Genomic DNA, 17,219 nt, shown 5'->3' on the forward strand with positions numbered 1-17,219 from the left:
GCGTCCCCACGTTGTCGCTTCGGCTAGTCGGTTATCGTCCAATCCTGGTAGTTTTCTCCGCTCGCCGGAATGTTCCACCGGAAAGTTCCCTAAAATTCTTCACCTACTATCAATGAAATAAATATTTCGTACTACGAATTAGTATAAAAATATTTCAAGATCATTGATGTCAAGATAAACCTCGTTACATTTTGTTGTTGCTTGTGCAGAGCTACATTGGAAAATGCCATGGTTTTGAAAGACTTCCACCTTTTTTAGTTACCGGGGACATGCCGAGGTAACTAACTTCACTTCGGACATACCCACCAGTCCAACTACAGTACTTGTACGAGTCTGCGAGTAGCACAAACGTGTTACCCAAAAGTACATTAGTATGACAATAGGGGTTGGGCGGGGAGGCTTGCCGGTTTCACTGGGAGCGCATATCTAACCGGTGAGGAGCCAATTGCACGCCAGTCGATTAGTCTCCTTGATCCATCTAATCGATGTACTCAATTACTGAGAATGATTGATACAGTTGGGAATTTAAATTTGAACTTTTTTTGCATTTTGGATAGCGGTACGAATTTCCTGTGCACTTTTCTGGTTTTCTTTCTCTCTCTCGTTGTGTATCTAGGGAGGCGGTGAATTAGCACAACAAGAGAGAAAATCAGGATAGGGAAAGTCCTACCATCGCCGACGAACGAATGAATGGGCGAACATTCGAAGAAAGTGAGCAAATACATGTTCTCTGCGTGTATTTTGACAGTGGTTGCTTGATATCATTGGGTTCTTTGGATGTCATGCAAAGCTTGTCGGCAAAGTCCTTGTTCATCCTAGAGTGCAGCCTGTCCAGATCCTGCTCCTGATCTTGCTATCTAAAATCTTGCCATCGAAATGACATCGAGATTGGTGCTGTCTTTGATGTCTTGGTCGACAAGGATCATACTTTGAAGATGTCATTCTGCATACTGAAAGATCTAAACTCCTAATATGGTCCGCCCTTTGCCCTTGTGTACATGTACAAATCAATCCCAATAATCGATCAGCTCGGTTATCTCCTTGGATTTCGATATCCTCATCAATTGCTTCTTGTACTTTGCGTCGTAATTTGAGTAATGACTCGCCCTTGTATAGAGGAGCACCGGCTCAACTATTTCTTTCCTCCCCCGTGCTACCGCATGCATCAGCGCTGTCCTCCCTCGACGATCTTTAGCACCAACATGAGCTCTGTCAGTCTTGAGCAGCAGCCTAACTATTTCTTCATTGCCCAACCCTACTGCATGCATCAGCGCAGTATTTCCGCCATTATCTTGGGCGTCAACCAAGATATTGTCAGAGCGGAGTAGTAGTTCAACCATCTTGTGCATCCCCTTCCTTACTGCAAACATCAGCGGCGTCTGCCCTAGTGGATCCCTTGCATTGACATGAACCCTGCTATCGCTGAGAATCATCTCAGCTATATCTTCAGACTCCAACCAAATTGCTTCCATCAGCAGCGGCGTTTCATCCCCAACCATTACATTAACATCAGCTCCGGCGTGAAGCAGTAGCCCAACTATACCTTTATGACCCGCAAGTACTGCTGCCTTTAGTGCAGTAACTCCATCCTTATCTTCTGAGTCAACGTCGACCTTCCCAGTGTTAAGCAGCATCGCAACTATATCCTTGTGCCCGGTTTGCGCTGCCGTTGCCAGCGGACCCCTTCCCAGACCGTCCTTTCTATTAACATCTATCCTTTCAGAGTGAAGCAGCAGTTCGACTATATCTTCGTACCCCTTCATTGCCATCATTGTCAGCGGCGTCTGTCCATTGAAACGACCTGCATTGACATCGAAGCGTCTTGTACCCAACAGCAGCTTGACCACACCTATGTGTCGGTGATATAGTGCTGCGTCCAGCGGCGACCATCCGTCTCGATTCGTTGCATAAACGTTAGCCTCTCCAGTGCCAAGCAGCTGCTTAACTAAATCTTCATGTCCTTCAATCGCTGCATACAGTAATGGTGTTGTCCCGTAACTTTTCTCGTCGACATCAAATCTCTCAGTCTCGAGCAGCAGCGCAAGATAAACCCCATATCCCCATTTCGCCGCCCACGCCAGCGGCGTCAATCCGTCATGGGCTCGTTCGTCAATGTAGGATCTGTTGAGATCGAGAAGGATCTCAAGGAGTGCTCTGGCCCCATTGCTGGCAGCCCATATCAACAGCGTCAACCCGTTGTCGTCCATGATAGTGCAAGAAATCTTTCCGGTCTTCAGTAGGAGCTCAAGAATACTTCCATTCCTATTGTCGACAATCCAGCGACAATACATCCAAAAGCTGTTGTTCACGCTCTCTAGCTTAGGCATTCGGAACATCATCGATTCAGCCAGCGTGAGAATAGGACTTTTCTGTCCTGACAAGAATAGAATGTGGTCTTGCCAGTGTGATCTTGCATACTCATAGAACTTGAATGCGCTCTCTGATTTGCGTTCGAACGCGCTGCGTGCTTCCGCAAGAGCTTGGGTCATATCGAATTTGGGCTGCTTCCTAGACTTGAGTAATTTTAAGGCGAGGTGACTCATCGTGCTCGAGGGATCCATGGTAGCATGAATGACCTTCAACGGCGCTGATTGCATCGCGATTGGACGGATCGTCGTCGTGGATATTTGCGTTTCGAAGATATTGTACCCCAGATAGGTGACGATAATATCTGCCATCGTATTCTGTGCATCATAGAACGTGAAATGCCGATTCGTTGACACGTCGAACCCGTCAAGCATAAATTGCCTGAAGCTGTGATGAACAATTCGAACAGTCAGCTCCTCTTCATCGATTGTGAGGAGGCAGCCACAGCAAGCCAATGCTGAATGGACGTCATTCAATACTTTGGCGGGATCCCATGTTGCGTCTCCCGGAGTAACGCTGAGCGCTTCACGCAATTCCTCAGTCGTAAGGGGCCTGTGAGCCGCTAGCACAAGTCGTAAGGTTTTGTCTTGTAGTGACTGGTTCTTGCCTCCCGACTTTCGTAGAATTCGCCTAAAGGTTTCCGATAGATCCTTAGGCAGGTCTGCCAGTGCGTCTCGGATCGATTGATCCGTCTTCATGTCGCATAGAGACTGAATCTGGAGGGCCACCCAGAGAAACATCCCTTGCGAACCTTTCATGAGAGCATCCTGGATTTCGAGTATCAATGCCGGGTCTCCTATCACTAATCGGTTTTGGGCAAGACAACGCTCCAGGTCCATGTCGATGAAGCTCTCAATGTCTGGATTGTTGTCGGGCATCGAGAGGACGCGGCTTGCCACTAGTGCTTGAGTGGTAGACCGCAGAGTATCATTCGGCTCTTTCCTACAGGAAGCGCAAACCAGAACCTTGAACTTCTTTTGAATTCTCTGTAATTGTGCGAGGACAATTTCCCTTTCTGTATCGCCACATTCATCCAGTCCGTCTAGGACAACATATGACTTGTAGGAAGAGGGGAAGCCGCGTTCGACGAGTTCGACAATATCTTCGACATTGCTGGTCAGTCTCGTGATGTCATAGCTTTCAGCCAATTCAACAAGATCTGGCAGAGCGGAGAGCATCTGTCGTGCCAAAGAACCGAAGATTGTTCGTGCTTTCAGGCTCTCCGGAACATCGTATCTGCAAAAGAAGTATGTTACCACACAGCGTTCTTTGCTAACGGTGAGGGTGAGGTCATCGATAATATTGGCTAACATTACCGACTTGCCTGACCCTAGCTGGCCTGTGCACATGAGGGTGCAAGATTCGGCGCAGTCTCTCCATGATTGATACTCCAAGAGTTGCATGAAGAAGGAGGTATTTCCAGCCTTTCGAATTTGCTTCCAGGCTGTCTGATGGTCGTAGGTGGAGCATAAATCAAGGACACGTAGACTTGTGGCAATCTTTCGCTGGTACGATGCGTCTTTGAATATTTTCCTGGACAAGGCTCTGCTCCCCGCGTCTTCTTGTTTCTCGAGTAGAGACACCTCATCTTTGATTGAATTTGCCCACTGGTTAAGTTCGCCGCGAAAAGCTTGCAACTTTGCATCGCTCATTGCTGAGACAAATTGCTGATAGAAGGCTTTCTGTCCAAACTTATATATATACCGGCATAGGTTGACCGCCACCACAAAGTACTCGGCGAGGTACGATTGCAGCTTTCGAGATCGAGGATAAAGCAGGGCCATGGCTTGATTTCGTGGGGCAGAGCGACCGATGTCCATGAACAGCGAAGACAGCTTGTCTGCATATGTTGACGCACTAGCAATCGACTGTAGCATGTTAGGAGGTGAAAAGAGCAGTCGCAAGTCATGGTCCTTACGAGTATTGACATGCGCACCAACGCCCAGACGCCGCACGCTATCAGGTTCTGGCTCCCTCCAACCACAACGTCTCCAATCGCTGCAAATTGTTGGACTAGATGCATGAAGTTTGTGAAACGAGTCCCAAAACATTGACCGCCTAATTTCCTTGATGTTTGCCGATTGACTTCGGCTGTTACTCGCATGACATCGTCCAACACTGGTGATGCTGCCGCAAATTGCGATCTCTGAGATTGGAACTTGGCTTTCTCCTCGCTCGAAAGATCAGCCTGAAATTCAGAGACAGCTTGTGCAAGACGTATATCGGGCTTCAGCGCCGAAGCCTGAATAAAAGCACGGCTCATAGCTGAGGCGAAAGACAATATGGGTTCTCAGATCTGTTATGTTCGCCACGGTTGAAATACTGACTATTGATAGTCCTTATCGCTGAGAAAATGTTGAGACATAGATAATATGAAGCACTGAATGTCCGAATGTTCACGAAAGGTTGGAGAAGTTGCAGTGACAGTGATCTGGACGGACCAGGCTGAAGATAGACCAGCTGTTGTGTTGTACCTGGGCGGCAACATGTGGCTGTGTCAATTCAGCCGCACCTACAGGAGCGTATCATCGTGCTTTATGAGCTCTGTACCTGGTGTAGGCAACAGACATTATACCCCCGAGTATCGAAAGGAAATTTGTTCATATCGTCACGATAGGTCGAGCGCGACCCACTTCAGCTTGACTATGGGCAAAAGCTCTGAGGAGATGGAGATCCATCGTCGGTGAGACACGGGCGAATGAAGCAATCAATGAATGAATACAAAATCCCAGGGCTCTGAAACTTGTTCCGAGTGAATAGAAGACCTCACAGAAAAGACAAGTAAATGCTCGCCATATACTGACTGTACAACGAGAATGATGTAGGACGAAAGATGATGTATGTTGTCAGAATGGCGCCGTCCACGAGGAAAGACACGCTTACGTAACCAAACACTGACCTTCAAGGCTCCTTCCAACTAATCAAACACTCGCAATCAGCTTTCCTACATCAAGGTAGAACAAAGTCCATATCTTCGAATTACTTATCCTAGACCTCGGTTCACACCATTACCCCAGTCAATCTTTACATCTGAACGTCGTGAACGTCGTGCCGCGGTTTGATGTCCGTTAAGCTAAACATTACGTAGACGGATAGTGCTCCGTAGACGAAATGAGACGCGAGAACGGGAGCAGGGTTTCGCCTTGTAAAATGCATGCGTAGCGCCATTGGCGTGGACCTCATGATATCGTACCCCTTTTTCTGGATTTCTGGGGTAGGGTGAGATGGAGTATGAATATTGTGGAGGGACTGGAGGGGTTTTCTGTAGGTCGTGCTGTGCTCGCGTTCGTTGATGATGATGATCTTGGGTCTTGACTCATGGGAGTTGGGATTTGATGGTATTCAGTCCGCAGTACGCTGTACTACATCGGCGTCACCTAGTATAGAGGCAATCAAGCAGGCGAGACGAACACAGACAACGTTGGTGACTATAAATTCGACATATTGATATTTAAAATCTACACTCAGATTGAGAGTGTGAACTATCCAATTATGATACAAGAAGCATTACATTTTTTCATACTTGCGTGTCACGGTAACGAAAAACAATCGAGGAACAGACTGATAGACGGACAACATCCAACATTAAATATAAGACACCTTGACTCCCATGCCGACGGTGCGGCGGATCTTCATCCACATCTCGCTCAACGTCCGCTTGATCCGCTCGCGGAGGTCTCGTCGTCCAAACGCCAATGCAAATGCTAACAGGAAAAGAACAAATCGGAAAAAGGCCATCGGATTCGTGGTGACAGACTGTGCCGTGCTCGATATCGCTTGTTGCATCGACGCAAACATGGCCGAGGCTCGGTGGTAGAAACTCGGAGGCGGACTGACCGCCTTTTTGGCTGGACGTGATGCGCGTGACGATGCCGGTGATGGCGCCTGGCGGCTCTGCGTTTTCCTGAACACCTCGTCAGACCCTATGGGCTGCCGCCTGTTCTCCTCTTCCCGTTTCCGCCGTTCATCCTCGGCTCGTGACTGTTCTAACCGGCGGGCCTCTGACTCTTTACGGCGTTGTTCCATCTGTTCCTGCTGCTGCTGGCGTAATTTGGCTTCCCGGATCTCCGTCTCCTCCTTCTCTTCTTTCAGACTATGCAGGGCAAGCAAGAATGCTTCCTTGCGTTCGTCGTCGAGGACCTCACTCATGCTAATGAACTCGCGAGCGTAGTCCCATTCCTCGTTCCTCGGCAGGACGTGAAGGGTGTAGAGCTCGAGCAGCTTCAGTCGTGTGTTGAGGTCGCGAGGTGTGCTGGTGCCATTGTTGTGTTGGCTATGTCTTCGCTGCATGTAGGAGGGTGATTGCATGTGAGAAGACACATCGAAGGTCGGATTAGCCGAGGCGGAAAGGTATGTCTCCATGCGCTGCTGGTTGAGTCTCTGTGATGGTGAATGCGTGAGGAGGAGGGTTGACCTGCATGCCTGTCAGCTAGATCCTATTTACACATATCGAAGGAGGTCTTACAAGTTCACCACGACTTCTGCGTCGACGTCTCCCTCGGCACCGGCATATCCGTCGCGGACGACATCCTCCCAAACGCTCCCATCGCGACACTTCGACACCAATGCCTTCCATGTCGTGCTTCCGAATGCATGTTTTCCTTCTTCTGCACCCAGTTCCACTACCGCATTCAGAAATGTCAGATAGAAGCTCCACACCTTGACCCGGGTTCCCCGCGAGGCATTGGCGATCGGGGCAAAACCCGATAGATCACCATTGTACGAGCCATTGACGTCCTCCTGGGCCGGTGGGGTTATGATGGGCTGAATGGTTGAGAGAGCCTCGGGCAAGCGACGCGTGAGGAATAGTTGAGCAGCCTGTCGATAGGCTTTGGCGATCTGTGAGGATTGCTGTCGGCTGCCGGATAGGGAGGACACGGAGGATGAGAGCAGGCGTGAGCTGTTCATCGCGTCAAAGGACGAGACAGCCATGGTGGAGGATAGCTACAGTATTCAGGATGGTGTCGCGGGTATACGACCGACCATGACTCCTGGGAGGAGGTAGGGAGAGGGAGAGAAGGACGTGTTCCTGGCGTTGTGAGGAATGTGACGATGTCCTCAATACCTCGGCTGACCGACGGTAGCAAATTGCTTGGCAAAATAAACAGCCACAGACGATCAACAACCTCGCCGCACTAACCTCATCTCACCTCAACCTAAACATCCCTCTCACATGACCACGATCATCACATCGAACCGCTTGTGAGCCGCAATGACAGTGCTAACGTCGCAACAGGCAAACAAACATTAAGACTTCACCTTTGATTGATCTGGTTGAGCTCCCACGCAAGCAAACCAACACACCCCATTTGTCTCGGATTGCCTCCCGCACTGACTGACTTCCCGCCCACTCACCCTACAGCTCAGGCAATCACTGCGCCCTTGATGTACGAGACTTCCCCAGGCATTCATCGTTCTTATAATACCTCAGGGGGCACCTACCCTCATCGCCCGTGGTAATCTCCCTTCATCTTTCTATATCAGTGCGGAAGCCTTGATTCTAACAACATCGTTGGCGTGATCGATATATCTCTCTGCATCATCACCATGGAGGTCGATAACATCTCCTTTCCCCACCATCTTCTGGGTATAATTCTAGCGATAGCAGACTCAGATCTTGTATCTTTTGACCTGGAACTCTCCGGAATACCCTCACGAATACCGAGTTTTCCACGAGCTCGCGGTAGGGCATCGCTCGAAGATCGCTATCTTGAATGCAAGGCTGGCGCCGAGAGGTAAAATCCCCGGCAAACGCACTCCATCTTGCAATGACTGACTAATCCGAACAGATATCAAATCCTGCAGGTGGGTATTACGTGCGCCCATTTCGATTATATAGCCAACAAATATGTCCTGCGACCGTACAATATCAATATAAGTCCTCTGGTTGAAGAACGTCTTGACATCGAACGCGAGGTATCATTCCAAACAGGCGCAATATCGTTCTTGCTTGAACATGGTTTCGAATTCAACCTACCTTTCACCAGAGGAGTGCAATATCTTTCGAGAGCCGAGGCCGCACGAGCACAGCAGTTGGCCAACGACCGCTTCGACAAGAAAAATCATGTCGATGACCTCCAGCTAAAGGAGACCGACGTGGACTCGCTAGACTTCGTTCGCCGTGTAAGAGATGCAATCACGAAGTGGAAGAAGTCCTCCAAGGGTTCACTGGAGATCACCACTCACACTGGACTCAAGATGCAGCCCGAGCTTCCTGCAATCACTCGCTTCGAGAAACGTCTCGTGCATCAGCTCGTGCGTGCCGAATTCCGTGACCTTGTGACACTATCAAAGCCGGACCACATCCGTATAATTCATTTCGATGCAGACCGAGAGGCCGACAATGCTCGCAGAATGAAGAAGAGAGTGAAAGAGCAGATTCTGAAGCAAACGGGCTTCCGATGGGTGGTAGAAGCTTTGGCTGGTGGTTCTCTCCAAGAGCTCGACCCTGTATATTTCGCGAAAGATACCACGGGCATGGTCATCGCTGCCGATCTCGATAGCATCAAGCACCGGTTTAGGCGAGCGCAGGACCAGCTTAGCCGAGCGCAGCCCATCCTCGTTGGACACAACATGTTTACTGATATAGTCTACTTCTACAAGACGTTTATAGGAGATCTACCAGATACTCTGGGTGAGTTCTGCAGTGCAGTCCATAAGATTTTCCCCAGGATCATCGATACCAAGTACCTGGCAACCTTCGACGGTGGGGATTTGAATGCGTCGCCCCCTTTGCAGGAGATTTCGGAGAGTCTCAAAACTCAACTCTTCCCGAAAATCGGTAAGTCGCAACTGTTGGATTTAAGTCATCAGAGAAAACTAACTCCTGGTACAGCTACCCACGCTCACCATACCAAGTATCACGACACCGAAGCGTTCCATGAGGCAGGATACGACAGTCTTTTGACAGCCACTGTCATGATCCGTTTGTCGGCAAAGCTAAATGCCACCATGTATAAGTCGTCTCCGCCGTCCTTGGCTTCAGGCTCCCTTGATAGCTTCAAGACCGCAATCGAGGAAAACCCACTTTTGCTTGATGGCCGGGACAAGGCTGAGAGGCCAGTCACACTGCCACCCGTCGATGATTCACAGTCGCATGTAGCGCTAATATCGCTTGATTCCCTCCACATCTCAGATACGGACCAGAAGAAGAAAAGAGACAGAAGTAGGGGAAGGAAGGATCGCGCATCGAATGAGAAAGATAGCCAGAAATTTGCGACGTTCAACATCTTCGAGGGCTTACGTGCCTTGAATTCAACAGCCCTAGAGGATGATGATGGCAGTGTATCGCCTGATGGTGGCGTTCCTACTTGGGGGCACGCTGACGACACTCTGGCGCAAACGATCAATGGAATCGAAAGAGACCCCATGGAGCTTTTGCCTCCGCCCGATTCCGCCTTCTGGGAAGATTTTGGAAATCGTCTCCGGATCTTCGGTACCCAAGAGGCTGTTCTTAGAATTGCGGATTGGGTGAAGGCATAAAGGGTATGAGTGGATTTGTAACCCTCCGACGAGTAAGGGTGCAACGCTTCTTCTCTGAAGTCGGCAGTCACTGCTGTTGGCTGTGCTGCGCTACCTCCCGGCCCTAGCAATGAATATAGAGGCTGGTAGGTGGCAATGATTACGAATTGGAGGCAAGCTATGAAATGAAGTCATTCATGACGCCACGACAATGTCACATTCGAACCAAAGAATGCAAAGTTGAGTGAGACCTCCAATTTTGAGATCTGACTATGACTGCTATGATATTTACAAGAAGTGAAGAAGAATATGTACAATAATCGAACGTCCCCAAAGCCTCTACCTCGTTCCTTTTGTGACCAACGCATGTGTACGATGATACTAATAACCGCGAAGTTGTCTCCTCGGCACCTGAGACAGTTGTCTCTTTACAATCCGTACCTGGACTTGAGGTTCCTCCACCAGTCCCTGGCCATCCAGGCATCGAATTCAGTGATCTGGGTAGCGCTGCCGGCCAACATGATGAAGTTGGTGACGCCGCTAGGGGTCCAGTCGTAGAAGTCATCAAGGGCGAAAGTGTGGCCAAGCTCGTGCAGAACGATATGGATGTTGTCAGAGTCAAGCAGCTGCATGAAGTATTCCTGACCGACACGCTGGCCCCAGTCACCTCCTGCACCACCCTGCATGCCAGGAGTCAACCAGAGGGATTGGTCTATTCGCGGATTGTCAGTTACTTTTCACGAAAGAAATCAGAGGGCGAACATACCGTAATGGCGAGCAGCGCCAGCAGCACATTGGCTGTAATCACCGTTCTGGTGGAAGAACCTTCCACACTTGGGGTCACACTCAGGGACACCCTCGGAATCCTTGGTCGTGTAGACCTGGATTCCACTAGTATCACCCTGCAGAATGTTCTTGTTCTGCACGGCCCAACCCACAACCTGGACGGGAACGGTTGAGTACGGGAAGCCTTCGAACCCAGCAAGGATATCAATCCACTTCTTAAACTGCCTCTGGATCGCCTTCTCCACCTTGGCCCTCTGGTCGGCCGTAACGGGCTTGGTACCCTCCCACCTGACGCAGTAGTTGATCTTGCCCTTGGCCGCCATCACCTGGTCGTATCCGTAGTTCTTGAACCCGAGGGGGTTGGAGTAGGTGCTCATCTGGTGGTCCCAGACCTGCTTGAGGGGGGTCACAAGGTTGGATGGCGGGTTCCATTTCTTCTGGTTGAGGTCACGCTTGGATGAGGAGACGACGTTGGCCCAGGCGTTGCTGTCGTCGAACTCATGCGGAGCCTCGTCGAACTTGCAGACTGGGGCACGCTTTCCGAGGCCGGACTGGTGGACGGTGGGAAGGGTGCCGGCGAGCGCAGTGCTCGTGAGCAGAACGGTCGAGAGAGCGAAAGAGGCCTTCATGGTTTAATGGGATGGTTGATACGGTTCGGTCTGATGTATTGTATGAATGGAAGATTGGTGCCTGACCGAGTAATTCGAGACGAATTGCGAGTGTACTAATAGTATGAAAACGAATGTGAAAGTGTCAACAACGAACGAAAAGAAGAGCTGGCTTCAACGAGATATCTCAGAATCAACCCATGAGGGAGCGAAGCCAATGTATTTAAACACCCTCGTCCGTACAATCTAGACACCATCTATCCATCAATCGCATGTTCCCTTTCCCCACCCACGTTTCTAGCGTCCACCCTATTCTATCCCAATTCATTTCACTTCATTTCCCCATCGAAGAAACAGAAGACGAAAGAAGCACGCACACACCCTCCAATAGCCCGATGTTTGTTTCAAACACACAAGTAGCGGCCGGCCGGGCCAAGACATTCCCAATGCGTGCGTCTTGGCCCGCCTCTACTCACCTCACCTCCCGCCCGCTAACCGCAACGCATGAATGACAGCCACCTAGTCTCTGCGGAAAACAATCTAGCTATCAATTTAATCGCGGCGGAGAAATTTAACGATCGGATTTGGGCGGAGTTACGAACGAGCGAGATGCGAGTGCGAATTTCGATTTCGCCACGTTGGTTTTTTTTCTCCTTCCAATCATGCAGGTAACTATAGAGGCAAATTAATGACATGCAGACACGGAGAATTCTACGCGAGATGTCGTCGTTTATTGCTTGTACGAGCGAGTACCGGGTTCCCCGCAATATGTGATATTAACAGCATCGCATGCATGCATATAGTTATAGGTCAGGTAGACAGACGTCTTCTGTACAACCGTCCAAGTGAACACAACACGAGAAGAGGAACGGAATACGCCCTATACGGCTTACACATCCATGAGAACCGACTCCCGCTGGTGGAATTATTATGCTGGAAATTAAGGGAGGGCCGAGACCTTCATTGGGGCGTTCGAGGGAAAAAGTCATGATCCCGCGCGTCGATCAAACGCTTTCGTGGAACCAGCGTTGGGATGATTCTTTTCGCGGGCCGATTTGATTGGTGGAAGGGGACGCTTGTGGGCATCGCGCGCGAGGATGGATTTCGGATGTCGGCGTGGGATGTCGGGTTGTGTATTTTCTTGATTATTGTGAGAGAGATCGTGTGTTCAACGTGAGGTTGAGAAATTGTTTCTGTTGGTATTGTCGTTCGAATGTTTGTTGTTTCAGGTGTTCCGGGCGAGGCTGAAGATGTGGAGACTCGCGGCAACACCTAGCGGAATTGGCCTAGTCAGGGACAAATGATCTAGTTCCATTCTAAGCTGGCGATGCGAGTTTAGAGTCGGACGGTCGTCCGATGGGGATTCAGAAGGGTCGGTGTGGCGGAGGCTATTGTGACATTGACAGGACAAAGAATGTTCTGGGCTGATGTCACGTTTATTGATTGTTCAATCGCGTGGAGCATTACTCGGAAGACCACACCACGGCCGGATTGTTCCTATTTGGGAATTATGGATGAGATTTACTGACTAGTTAGAAGTTCTAGAGATCATGGAGGAATAAAAATAGTTCAAGTATAGTTCTAGTGCAAAGGTAGGTGTAGGAAGTTGGTCAGTTCTAGATTGTCTCCGTCGAGAACATTTAAGAACACTTCCACAAGAAAAACAATAATTCACATAAATCTGAGCATGACACTGAAGGCACAATCATACTAGGTCAATTGAAAACCCGCCCTTGAGCTCTCTAAGATACATGGATGATCAGAGATCAATTTATCATTTCTGTATCTTCGAGAATGAAAGATAATGTATTGAATAGCCAGATGCTGTAGGCAGGCTTGCTAAAAGATGTAAAGGGCTATTCCACCCAGCTATTGATGTAGAATGCTAATGCTCAAATAAATGCAGATCTCCAATCAAGATGTGATTGGGCATTCAAAAGAAGGGGAAGAATGTCTCGGACCAAGAACGGTCAGAACGGACCAAGGAAAGTTTTGCCGACCGCACACCTAGACCTGACGCTGTGTGATGCGAACCCAGAAGTCCTCAATGATCCAAATGCCCTGTTCCAGCTTAGTCAATATGCTCTCATTGGGGAGTTCTCATGATACGTACGGCATTGCTGATTCTAACCGGCTTGTCGGGTCTGGTGATGGAGAAGTCGAACTTCCTGAGCAGCTGTGGCTGAGGTTAGTATAAAGACTTATTCAAAGGACTCCATCAAGCATACCTCAACGAATATCTTGTTGAATTCCATCATAGCTACTGACTTGCCCAGACATTGGTACTTTCCGTAATGGAAGACGAGATCGACAGTACTGGTCATTTCGAGAACGCGTTCTGGGTCCGACTCCAACCAACGCTCTGGCCTAAAGACCTCGGCATCGTCGCCAAAGATCTTCTTTGAATGATGAATACCGAATGGAGATGATCCGATCTGAGTTCCGGCGGGAACGAATTTGCCATGGATGACATCTCCTCCCTCTGGGACAGTCTTGAAGAAAGTACCTGATGCTGGCGGAAGAATCCTGAGGCCTTCCTTGATCACGGCTTGAAGATATGGAAAGTTGCGGGCTTCGAAGTCCGTGATGGGCGAAGATATGGTTCCTTGTGCGATGCCTTCATCGATTTCCGCCTGGAGCCTCTTGTATATGGCAGGGTTGGTCAAGATGTTGATCATCACGGCGCGGATAGTAGAGGCAGAGGTATCACTGCCAGCAACAACCTGAAGCAAGGCTTCTCCGGATGCTTCTTCCTGGTTCAGTCCGTGGCGGATGAACGATCCAAGCATGTCGGAGTGATGCTTAGCTGCAGGTCCAAATCGCTCTGCTACCATCTTCTTTGCAACTCTTCGAAGTGCATTAGCAAAGATCATCTCAACGACTTAGCAACTTACCCAATGAATGCACCAAATCCAAGTTTATCGCTCTCGGAAGGTAGCATGCCCCGGAACAGGCGCGAATGCAAGAGATCTGCCAACGATGGAACATTTGCCAATACCAGCATCACCGGAATGTAGGCACCAGTGATCTTGATGTAGTCAAATACATCGTCATCTGCTTCCATATACCCAAAAGCACGGCCAAAAGACAAATCGCTGATGACATCAAGAGTGAAGTACTGCACCTTCTGTGCCAGATCCATGGGACGGTAGGAGTCGGAATTTGAGAGATACTTCCTCTCGATTAAATTCACCAAGTTCGCAATCTGGTTATCGATGGACCCCTCCATGGAGGTATTTTCTTTTCCAGAATACTACATCATGATTGATGCGTTAGCAATCCTGGTAGCGCCCAGGTTGTACTGGTGGACTTACCCCGGCTCCCATCTTGTTACGCAATTTCGTATGGGCGACCTCATCGCGCATAGAGAACAAATTGTCGCGTCCGGGATCGAATCGCATCGCATTGTACCCTATCGGTGTTAGCTTCAATCATCTTCTAATCCGAGCTGTTCTTACAAGGGCCTCTGGTGTAGGCGGAACGAACGGCCATCATCCTTCTCAGAACTTCCGGATCGTCCGTCACGAGTTCGTTCGGGCCAATGCGAGCGAGCGAACCTGAACGGTGTAAGTGGTGATATCAACACTATCTGCGCTGCGTGAGCCTACCGTATCTATCGGTCACATCCTTGATCGCAGCCGGCTGTCTTCCCTTGAGGGATTCCCTCACCATCCAGCCCTTGGAGAAGGCAGCCCAGAACGGACCCGGGATATGGGATAGGCGGTACCATTGTACGACGACCTTGACAAGACACGCCAGCACCAGCGCGCTTACAGTGCTCACGATAATCGCGGTACGCGACATCTGGAAGACGTCCTGCACCAGACGGTGGCCAAAGGCATCGATATGCTGCTCCTTAGTCATCTCTGTACGCCTGAGGCAATTGCTTTTGTTGCGCAGCTGGGCGTGAGTTGTTCCTGGGAATGGACAGTTCGGTAAGACATAAGGTGAGCCCCCCACAAGCCCCGGGTTATGCCACCGGCTATTATTTCCCTTTTCTGGCGCAGTCTAGTCGAATCGGATGATTGTAGGGATGTGACACAGGGGTGCGGCACAACGGACAAGATCGCGGCGGCTGACAAGACGTGGACGTGCTAGTGGACTCCAGATCTGCTCCCGCACCAACTCTCGCCTTGTCAGCTCAGCTCGAGGGAATATTCCTGGGCCGTTCGAGAGCTTGCTGCTGTCCTTGGGGACCAAGTCGTACTTGCGCGACTCTTGCGACTCAGCGCGATGGCTTCATTTAACGACGAAGATGCCACCGCCGGCGCCACTGAAGCGGAGATTGGGCCAATACAATCAGCCCTACCGTTGGAGCCCGACACCGCAAGTTTGCTTGGCTATGGGGGGTGTGGCGGCTTACTGACACAATCACAGGAGAGCGAGCGTGAAATACGCTTCAATGATGGAGATTCCGCTATCCAAAGCGTGAGTAGACGTGAAGGTAAAATGATGGCAAACGGTTTGCTAAACGTTAGCTTGACTAGTTGGCGACCACGACCACTTCAATAAGAGATGAATTGATACTACAATTGAAAGAACATGGACGACAGTACCAAGGATATATGGAAGCAAGTAAGTGAAAATGATGCCTGACCCGTTTCAGGCAGCTAACATTAATTGTTAGAATATGTTCTTCCCATGGATGAGGTAACACAATCACCGTATAGATGCATGAAGACATATACTGATACTTTGTTCATCCATAGCAAGAGATAGAACGTCTAGGTAGGTTCGGACAAACACAACATTGATTTCACCTCATTAACAAACCTCAGACTTCCAGCATCACATTGTTTGGTTGACTCTTGACAAAGAGCTAGGCATGGCACCTCTGAAACACGTGCGTCGGGTGCTTGATGTTGGATGTGGTACCGGAATATGGGCCATCGACTTTGGTATGCAGTGCGTCAATACCTGAAAGCCGATCTTCTGATGAATTTCCAGCCGATGCGCACCCCGAGAGCGAGGTCCTTGGTGTCGATCTGGCACCAGTCCAACCGGAGAAGTAAATCTTCCCTCTGGTAGATTTGTCTTCTACATGCTAACTATTCCCAGTGTCCCGCCAAATCTAAACTTTGAGGTCGATGATCTCGAGAAGGAATGGACGTTTTCGCGCAAGTTCGACTACATTCACTGCCAACTGATGATCGGTGCGTTCCAGGACTGGCCGCGTTTCTTCGACCAAGCGTTTCAGTAAGTATCACGCGTACGTCCGTCCCACAGGTTAAGAATTAATCGTGTCAGGCACCAAGAGATTGGCGGCTATCTCGAAGTCCACGACATCGACTTCGTGATCCAATGCGACGACGGTAGTCTGCCTGCCGACTCCGCCCTTTCCCGATGGAACGACTACATGCACGACGCAGCATCAAAAGCAGGATTCCCACTCGACGCCATTTCCCGCGTCCCTCAAATGATGAAAGACTCAGGCTACGTCGACATTGTCGCCACGCCCGTCAAATGGCCAATCAACACTTGGCCGAGAGACGCGAGATACAAAGAGCTCGGTCGATGGGTGCTGGAGAACTTCTCCTGGGGATGCGAGTCGATGAGTCTGGCGCTGTTTACTAGGGCGCTTGGGTGGTCGCAGGAAGAGGTGCAGGTTTTCATGGCGGCGGTGAGGACAGATCTTAGGACGAGGAGGTATCATGCTTATTGGAATTTTTGGATAGTTTATGGGAAGAAGCCGCTGCCGGCGTCGACATCGGAGGAAGATGATCATCATTCGTAAAGGCTTTTGCCGGTTTCCAAGGCTTTCTGTTTATGGTTTTAGGTATAGTTCAGGATACTACGGTATTGTTTGTTATAGGAATGCGAATGGACTTTGCGCAAAATTCGGCGTGGATGCACCCACAACACTTCTCCGCTGCCACATCGTGAGATTGCAAAGACAGCGTTGTCAGAAAATTCAAAATGTCATGGAGAACAGAGCGATATGATACGTAGAAATGCCTATATTCGATTAGCACTGGGGTTATTTCACGAGACTTGGTG

At 49.6% G+C, this 17,219-nt stretch overlaps 6 protein-coding genes across 6 annotated transcripts; 2 read left to right on the forward strand and 4 right to left on the reverse strand.

The window, feature by feature from the left end:
* Positions 1 to 2,312: 2,312 nt before the first annotated feature.
* On the reverse strand, positions 2,313 to 4,630 carry BU24DRAFT_360102 (uncharacterized protein; the record flags this gene model as incomplete). The annotated part of the gene is made up of 2 exons (XM_033524082.1): positions 2,313 to 4,235; positions 4,286 to 4,630. Coding segments are annotated over 2 exons (2,268 nt in total), but the record flags the coding sequence as incomplete, so codon positions are not given.
* A 1,160-nt stretch (positions 4,631 to 5,790) lies between these two features.
* Positions 5,791 to 7,425, reverse strand: BU24DRAFT_402854 (uncharacterized protein). Its single transcript, XM_033525544.1, has 2 exons — positions 6,833 to 7,425; positions 5,791 to 6,781 (listed from the first exon to the last, which is right to left on the reverse strand). Exons 1-2 carry the CDS (start codon positions 7,297 to 7,299, stop codon positions 5,953 to 5,955), a joined length of 1,296 nt encoding a protein of 431 aa, XP_033376958.1. The 5' UTR covers positions 7,300 to 7,425; the 3' UTR covers positions 5,791 to 5,952.
* A 489-nt stretch (positions 7,426 to 7,914) lies between these two features.
* Positions 7,915 to 9,849, forward strand: BU24DRAFT_415675 (CAF1-domain-containing protein; the record flags this gene model as incomplete). Its single annotated transcript, XM_033526310.1, has 3 exons — positions 7,915 to 8,102; positions 8,157 to 9,148; positions 9,203 to 9,849. The coding sequence occupies 3 exons, from the start codon at positions 7,915 to 7,917 to the stop codon at positions 9,847 to 9,849; spliced, it is 1,827 nt and encodes a 608-aa protein (XP_033376959.1).
* Positions 9,850 to 10,052: 203 nt separating this feature from the next.
* BU24DRAFT_94180 (uncharacterized protein) lies at positions 10,053 to 11,368 on the reverse strand. The gene is made up of 2 exons (XM_033534828.1): positions 10,595 to 11,368; positions 10,053 to 10,540 (listed from the first exon to the last, which is right to left on the reverse strand). The coding sequence occupies exons 1-2, from the start codon at positions 11,241 to 11,243 to the stop codon at positions 10,257 to 10,259; spliced, it is 933 nt and encodes a 310-aa protein (XP_033376960.1). The 5' UTR covers positions 11,244 to 11,368; the 3' UTR covers positions 10,053 to 10,256.
* Positions 11,369 to 13,229: 1,861 nt separating this feature from the next.
* BU24DRAFT_359940 (cytochrome P450) lies at positions 13,230 to 15,026 on the reverse strand (the record flags this gene model as incomplete). Its single annotated transcript, XM_033524075.1, has 7 exons — positions 13,230 to 13,283; positions 13,336 to 13,398; positions 13,451 to 14,069; positions 14,117 to 14,475; positions 14,537 to 14,634; positions 14,681 to 14,779; positions 14,831 to 15,026. 7 exons carry the CDS (start codon positions 15,024 to 15,026, stop codon positions 13,230 to 13,232), a joined length of 1,488 nt encoding a protein of 495 aa, XP_033376961.1.
* Positions 15,027 to 15,334: 308 nt separating this feature from the next.
* On the forward strand, positions 15,335 to 17,077 carry BU24DRAFT_429213 (S-adenosyl-L-methionine-dependent methyltransferase). Its single transcript, XM_033529682.1, has 9 exons — positions 15,335 to 15,548; positions 15,600 to 15,650; positions 15,710 to 15,797; positions 15,850 to 15,872; positions 15,932 to 15,950; positions 16,001 to 16,120; positions 16,170 to 16,230; positions 16,281 to 16,418; positions 16,470 to 17,077. Exons 1-9 carry the CDS (start codon positions 15,456 to 15,458, stop codon positions 16,954 to 16,956), a joined length of 1,080 nt encoding a protein of 359 aa, XP_033376962.1. The 5' UTR covers positions 15,335 to 15,455; the 3' UTR covers positions 16,957 to 17,077.
* Positions 17,078 to 17,219: the final 142 nt, after the last annotated feature.

This window comes from Aaosphaeria arxii, assembly GCF_010015735.1.
Source record: "Aaosphaeria arxii CBS 175.79 unplaced genomic scaffold BU24scaffold_17, whole genome shotgun sequence".
NCBI lineage: Eukaryota > Fungi > Ascomycota > Dothideomycetes > Pleosporales > Aaosphaeria > Aaosphaeria arxii.